Genomic DNA, 7,351 nt, shown 5'->3' with positions numbered 1-7,351 from the left:
TGATTATTCAGAAGAAAAGATTTTTATTGAGCTCAATACGGTTTCTTAGGATGCCTGCTGAACTTTTGGGTTGTGTGTGAGCAACGTAAAGATTAATAATTATTAATTGACTAATTAATTAGTACATATTAATTATAATCAAATAATGATTAATTATTCATTAATTAATGGTTGGAAAATTGATTGTAACATCATGTCATGTCAAAACAAGCACCAAAACTACCGTGCCCCTAATCTGTTTCCAAAAAACAAAACCATCCTCTCATCTCCTCATCTCTACTCACCTGAGCACAAGCAAGTTTATTGAAGAAATTACCAAACAAGCTAAACCACAAAAAAGCAGGACTATAATGTCAACTGTCATCTACCTCTCATGTAGGCCTATTTACTGTCTGACTGTCTGATATCAAATTTTAAATTCCTACTATAAATTTCAAATTTCACAGCATAGTCTAACATTGAAGACTGTCAATCAATCAATTATGAAACATCTTAAAGGTGACTTATAAGATGTGAGTTATAATATAACAGATCTCTGTTACAATAATTTTTAACATTTTAATATATATATGCGTGTGTGTGTGTTAAGAAAAGAACTCAAAAGCTACTTTGGATTCTCCCAAATTTAGTACCAGCAAAATATTTCAAATGCTTCAAGACTCAGCTGTCATCCTTACCATATTTGGCATGTTAGTCTGCCTGAACCTTTGCTTTGTAAGCACACCAGACTGAATATAAGGGGTCCAAGGAGAGGCTCAGGGAGTGTGGTGGAAGACCAGTGAAGTTCCTGCTTGTGGTGAGGTGGTCTACTATTATGCATTGTACCATTTACATGTATTCCTCTTTTTTTAAAAGTAGTTTACAAAATATACTGTCATGTTAGACTGAAGGTATGTCTTAATATTCCATGCACTCTGTGCATCTTTGACACAGGATTCAATTTCTATTTTTGTTCACATAACTTTACAATATAATATGTGTAGACAAAGTTCACACTTCATTTTTGATTATTTTTCCTGCACTAACTAACATATAATGTTTTCAATAGGTTTGTGGAATATAACATTCATTTCACAAAGGGAAAGAGTAAGGTATGTACAACTTTTACTCTTGATTTTAACATATGTATAAATGTTGTGTGTTTAATCAGTACCCTCAGGTGTTGTGCATGCAATATGGACAAAACTAAAATAACAACTGGTGTTAGTTGTAACAGGAATAAGCCAAGTCAATTTTATTTATATAGACCAATATCACAAATCACGAAATTTGCCTTAAGGGGCTTTACAATCTTTACGGCACAAGACACCGTCTGTCCTTAGAGCTTCAGACCACTTGAACAGGGAAAAATGGGAGTAAACTCTATAAGAAAACCTAAGGATGGATCTCTCCCCCTGGACAGGAAGGCATGCAACAGATGTTGTGTGTACAGAATAGACCAACAGTAAAAAAAAAAAAAAAGAAAAAAAAACTGCAGCATAGGCAATCTCTGCTGTTGGTCTTTTTTTTTTTTTTATTAGATTTTTAGAGGTGTTTTGCCTTTATTTGTTAGAACAACTATAGCATGATGGGGGACAGACAGAAAGGGGGTGATTGCATACCACTGCGGCAAGGAAACAGCCTTTGTACATAAGATGCATGCTCTACCAGGTGAGCTAGTGGATGCCCCAGAAAACGTAATTCTAAGATTGCTATTGTTTGATTTGCTACACAGACATAAGCCGCCACCATGAGTACAGACGCGGAGATGGCCATCTATGGCAAGGCTGCCATTTACCTCCGTAAGCCAGAGAAGGAGAGAGTTGAGGCTCAAAACAAACCTTTTGATGCCAAGAGTGCCTGCTACGTGGCCGATGCCAAGGAGCTGTACCTGAAGGCAACAATCCTCAAGAAAGATGCTGGCAAAGTCACTGTCAAAGTCCTGGACACTCAGGAGGTTGGTATCATAAAGTCTGAATCAACTGAGAATTTATAATGACCAGTTCTAATTGTGACAAATTTTCTGCTCCAGGAGAGGACAGTCAAAGACGATGACGTCTCTCCAATGAACCCTCCCAAGTATGACAAGATTGAGGACATGGCCATGATGACCCATCTCAATGAAGCCTCTGTGCTGTATAACCTCAAAGAGCGTTATGCAGCATGGATGATCTACGTAAGACAATGTGCCTAATGACATAAGAGAATGGTTGGAAATACTTGACAGAAACATAGAGTTAACTGTTGAATCTCTGTGATCACTTTCAGACCTACTCTGGGTTGTTCTGTGCCACTGTGAACCCCTACAAGTGGCTCCCAGTGTACGATTCTGAAGTTGTAAGTGCCTACAGAGGCAAGAAGCGTATGGAGGCTCCACCCCACATCTTCTCTGTCTCTGACAACGCTTATCAGTTCATGCTTACTGGTAAGTCATCACCATAACAATGTCCAGTTTATATGAGGTTTCTGTTGCAGTAAAACATGATTCATTCTTGTTTTTATTTAACAGATAGGGAGAACCAGTCTGTCTTGATCACGTAAGTTTGTTACATTTACATTTGTTGACTCTGTTTAACACAGTCAGATATCTTGATCAGCTTCTTATAAGTCTGTGTCTATACCTAGTGGAGAATCTGGTGCTGGAAAGACTGTGAACACCAAGCGTGTCATCCAGTACTTTGCAACAATCTCAGTTGGTGGAGACAAAAAGAGGGACATGTCAAAGGTGTGTAACTGTGTAATGATCACAATTCAGTTATCTTTCAATACGACATATATTTCCAGGGGGGGAAAAAAGTCATTTTCTGATAGCAAGTTTAAACCTGGATTATAGGGGTCACTGGAGGATCAGATTATTGCAGCCAATCCCCTGCTGGAGGCCTACGGTAACGCCAAAACTGTGAGGAATGACAACTCCTCTCGTTTTGTAAGTATGGAGCGATTTCTACACGAGGCAGGTCTTGTTACAGATTGTCAGTGTCATGGGACATTAAAAATTCCTTTCTTCCAAACAGGGTAAATTCATCAGAATCCATTTTGGCACAACTGGCAAACTGGCTAGTGCTGATATTGAGACATGTAAGTAATAACACTCATATCAACAACTGGAATTCAGAATTGGCCAGGCTGTGACTTATGAACAATATTTGCAGATCTGCTGGAGAAGTCTAGAGTGACATTCCAGCTTCCTGATGAAAGAGGCTACCACATCTTCTACCAGATGATGACCAACCACAAGCCTGAGCTGATTGGTAAGCAAACTGAGATTCTGCACAACGTATAACCATATTACAACTTTTTTTATGAAACACATGTATTCACATTTTCACCCTTTTTTGATCTCCAGATTTGGCACTCATCACAACCAACCCCTATGACTTCCCCATGTGCAGCATGGGTCAGATCACTGTGGCCAGCATTGATGACAAAGTTGAGCTGGAAGCCACTGATGTGAGTGATCCCCACTTCAAAATGTTTAAATATATTTTGTGCATTAAATGCATCATCAAAAGTGCTTTTTCAGATACTTACGTGATAATGTTTTATGTGGACACCTCTTTCGAATTTAGAATGCTATCGATATCCTGGGCTTCACCGGTGAAGAAAAGGTAAGTATCTACAAGATGACTGGTGCTGTGCTCCACCACGGTAACATGAAGTTCAAGCAGAAGCAGCGTGAGGAGCAGGCTGAGCCTGATGGCACAGAGGGTGAGTATTCAATGTCAGCTCACAGTGAACAGCTTGGAAACAACAGTGATGAAGTTCTTAATAGCACTGGTTTCTCTTCATATTATGATGGATATCACTTAACTGTTTTCAGACGCTGACAAGGTTGCTTACTTACTGGGTATGAACTCAGCTGACATGCTGAAGGCTCTGTGCTATCCAAGAGTAAAGGTCGGAAATGAATTTGTCACCAAAGGACAGACTGTACCTCAGGTAAACAAGATATACATATATATTTGTTTTAATTTACATGAAGCACATGTTTATCTATATTAGGAAAAATAAAACTGTTGGTCCCCCCTAGGTTTATAGCATCAAATGCAGTATGCAAGCTAGCTCTACTTATGATAATATCCATTTATGTCAAGAAATACTGAATGATTTAGCTCCTTACAACTTTAAAATATCTGTAATCCAGCATTTTACAAAATGGGTGGCTGTCTTAAATCAAATAACATCCTTGTTTTTTTGTTTTTTTTTCAGGTGTTGAACTCAGTGAGTGCCCTGGCCAAGTCTATCTATGAGAGAATGTTCTTGTGGATGGTCGTCCGTATCAACCAGACACTGGATACCAAACAAGCAAGACAGTTCTTCATTGGTGTCCTGGATATTGCTGGCTTTGAAATCTTTGATGTGAGCTTCATCTCCAACAAATCTGCAGAATGGCAGAATCATTCTTATTGCCTGCAAGAGACTATGCTGATTATTTTTCCCTCTCACAGTACAACACCTTGGAGCAGCTGTGCATCAACTTCACCAATGAGAAACTGCAACAGTTTTTCAACCACCACATGTTTGTCCTGGAGCAAGAGGAGTACAAGAAGGAGGGTATTATCTGGGAGTTCATTGACTTTGGCATGGATTTGGCTGCCTGCATTGAGCTGATTGAAAAGGTAATCACTTGATTTTGTGATTATATGTAATTGTTCTCGATTTGACTTAATGTGTCACTTAATGACATACTTTTTCCTACGTTTTTTCAAGCCTATGGGCATCTTCTCCATCCTTGAAGAGGAGTGCATGTTCCCCAAGGCCACAGACACATCCTTCAAGAACAAGCTGTATGACCAGCATCTTGGCAAAAACAGAGCATTTGAAAAGCCAAAGCCCGCCAAGGGCAAGGTTGAGGCCCACTTCTCTCTGGTGCACTATGCTGGTACCGTGGATTACAACATTGGTGGCTGGCTGGACAAGAACAAGGACCCACTGAATGATTCCGTTATCCAGCTGTACCAGAAATCCTCAGTGAAACTGCTGTCTGTCCTGTATCCTCCCGTCGTTGAGGGTATGATAGTAACAACAGTAAACTAAAACCCATGTTGAGGTCAAAAATACTGTGTATTTTTAAATAACTGTAGCATGTGATCATATACATTTTATGTCATATTCTAACAAAACATGTCTACCTATCAACAGAGTCCAGTGGTGGCAAGAAGGGAGGCAAGAAGAAGGGTGGTTCTATGCAGACTGTGTCTTCACAGTTTAGAGTAAGGTTTAACATTGCAAACTTGTATATCTGATTACATACCCAAACTCACAATTAATGAACATCATGCTAAGACTGATCATTTTGGATCTACAGGAGAACTTGGGCAAACTGATGACCAACTTGAGGAGCACCCATCCTCACTTTGTGCGCTGCCTGATTCCCAATGAGTCAAAGACTCCAGGTACATAGAGAACATAATCTCAATAAAGTCTTTGAGGAGTGGTTTACTTTATTTTAGAGAACATTTCTTCAAAGAAGTAATCAAGAAATTTCTGTTTTCCAGGCTTGATGGAGAACTTCCTGGTCATCCACCAGCTCAGGTGTAACGGTGTGCTGGAGGGTATCAGAATCTGCAGAAAAGGTTTCCCCAGCAGAATCCTCTATATCAGAATCTGCAGAAAAGGTTTCCCCAGCAGAATCCTCTATGCTGACTTCAAGCAGAGGTATCAGTGAATATTTCAACATAGTTTTGATGCAGATTATTAAAAGAAAATGCTCACACTGACCATTAACTCTCTCATAAAAGGTACAAAGTGTTGAATGCCAGTGTGATCCCTGAGGGCCAGTTCATTGACAACAAGAAAGCTTCAGAGAAGCTGCTTGGGTCAATTGATGTTAATCACGATGAGTACAGATTCGGACACACCAAGGTAAGGACCGTATTGTATTGTATTCTATACTTTAGTTTACGAACTGAGGATGGTCAGTCCATGTGTTTTTGTTTGTTTGTTAAAACATAGAGTACTTCTGAAACTTCTTAACCAATTTTAATTACTGGGATGGGAAACTAGGTCATCAGCCAAGGACAAGCAAAGGAAGAGAAATTGAGAAATTGCGCCATCACGTGGCCATTTAAAAAGCAGTTTATATTTTGCCTTGTGCACTAAGCAATCCTGTAAAACTTGACAACATTCTGTCTATGGCTTCAGAATTACAAGGAATTTGAACAGTGATTTCAATGTCCGTAACATGGTTATTATAGGTGTGACTGGCTTGAAATTTGGGAAAATTCTGAAAAGTAAAAGCGCCCATACAGGACTGAAGTTTCGTCAAGAAAGCACAGCATCCATGAGATATTTAGCATGGTTGTCTTTCACCATCAACAGTATTTCGTTGCATATCCTAACCCTGATGCAGATTTTCTTAAGGGTTTCTTGATAATATTAGACATTTAGATGATTGTGTGGGGTATAAGCTCTCCAAGCCTGTTCTATTTTAATTTGTAGTGTATAGTGAAGACACATGGTACATTTTCATTTTGTCTTTGTTTAGGTGTTCTTCAAGGCCGGTCTGCTGGGTGTCCTTGAGGAGATGAGAGATGAAAAACTGGCATCTCTGGTCACCATGACTCAGGCTATGTGCCGGGGTTACCTCATGAGAACTGAGTTTGTGAAGATGACAGAAAGGAGGCATGTTGAAAACAGCTAATTTTGACTGCACAGTCATGGAATGAATAATGGGAAATGACGTCCCTAACAGTAACTCTTTTCCACAGGGATGCCATATATACCATCCAGTACAATGTCCGCTCATTCATGAATGTGAAACACTGGCCATGGATGAAGGTGTACTACAAGATCAAGCCTCTGCTGAAGAGTGCTGAAACTGAGAAGGAGCTGGCAGCCATGAAGGAGAACTACGAGAAGATGACAAATGACTTGGCTGCTGCCCTGGCCAAGAAGAAGGAACTGGAGGAGAAGATGGTGTCCCTTTTGCAGGAGAAGAATGATCTGCAGCTGCAAGTAGCATCTGTAAGTTCACATCAACAGACAGTTGTGCTTTTTCAGGTTTTTCACTGTCAATGTGCTAACATGTATTTTCATGAAATTGATTAGGAATCAGAGAATCTGTCAGATGCTGAGGAGAGATGTGAGGGACTTATCAAGAGTAAGATTCAGCTGGAGGCCAAACTCAAAGAGACAACTGAGAGACTGGAGGATGAAGAGGAAATGAATGCTGAGCTCACTGCCAAGAAGAGAAAACTGGAGGATGAATGCTCTGAGCTCAAGAAGGATATTGATGACCTGGAGCTTACCTTGGCCAAAGTGGAGAAGGAGAAACACGCCACTGAGAACAAGGTTCCTAAATAATACTCTGTCCAGCAGATCAAGCCAAATTATGATCATTACCATTTACTGACAAAATCTTTCTCGCATA

General features: G+C 39.8%; 1 protein-coding gene across 1 annotated transcript in view; it reads left to right on the top strand.

Annotated features, from left to right (window-relative positions):
* The first annotated feature begins 735 nt into the window (after window positions 1-735).
* LOC126407097 (myosin heavy chain, fast skeletal muscle-like) overlaps window positions 736-7,351 on the top strand; it is an 11,451-nt gene continuing 4,835 nt past the window's right edge. The window contains exons 1-24 of the mRNA XM_050071780.1: window positions 736-796; window positions 1,049-1,091; window positions 1,715-1,936; window positions 2,012-2,155; window positions 2,248-2,404; window positions 2,489-2,516; window positions 2,605-2,704; window positions 2,813-2,905; window positions 2,994-3,057; window positions 3,132-3,230; window positions 3,326-3,429; window positions 3,549-3,687; window positions 3,800-3,918; window positions 4,189-4,338; window positions 4,428-4,598; window positions 4,690-4,990; window positions 5,122-5,192; window positions 5,288-5,375; window positions 5,478-5,555; window positions 5,598-5,637; window positions 5,721-5,844; window positions 6,467-6,603; window positions 6,690-6,945; window positions 7,030-7,272. Of these exons, the coding sequence (XP_049927737.1) occupies window positions 1,730-1,936; window positions 2,012-2,155; window positions 2,248-2,404; window positions 2,489-2,516; window positions 2,605-2,704; window positions 2,813-2,905; window positions 2,994-3,057; window positions 3,132-3,230; window positions 3,326-3,429; window positions 3,549-3,687; window positions 3,800-3,918; window positions 4,189-4,338; window positions 4,428-4,598; window positions 4,690-4,990; window positions 5,122-5,192; window positions 5,288-5,375; window positions 5,478-5,555; window positions 5,598-5,637; window positions 5,721-5,844; window positions 6,467-6,603; window positions 6,690-6,945; window positions 7,030-7,272 (2,913 nt within the window). The 5' untranslated portion in view covers window positions 736-796; window positions 1,049-1,091; window positions 1,715-1,729. The remainder of the gene's footprint in view (window positions 797-1,048; window positions 1,092-1,714; window positions 1,937-2,011; window positions 2,156-2,247; window positions 2,405-2,488; window positions 2,517-2,604; window positions 2,705-2,812; window positions 2,906-2,993; window positions 3,058-3,131; window positions 3,231-3,325; window positions 3,430-3,548; window positions 3,688-3,799; window positions 3,919-4,188; window positions 4,339-4,427; window positions 4,599-4,689; window positions 4,991-5,121; window positions 5,193-5,287; window positions 5,376-5,477; window positions 5,556-5,597; window positions 5,638-5,720; window positions 5,845-6,466; window positions 6,604-6,689; window positions 6,946-7,029; window positions 7,273-7,351) is intronic.

Source organism: Epinephelus moara, chromosome 19 (assembly GCF_006386435.1).
Source record: "Epinephelus moara isolate mb chromosome 19, YSFRI_EMoa_1.0, whole genome shotgun sequence".
NCBI lineage: Eukaryota > Metazoa > Chordata > Actinopteri > Perciformes > Serranidae > Epinephelus > Epinephelus moara.
The sequence above is the reverse complement of the archived record's forward strand: the minus strand, read 5'-3'. Positions and strand labels throughout refer to the sequence as shown.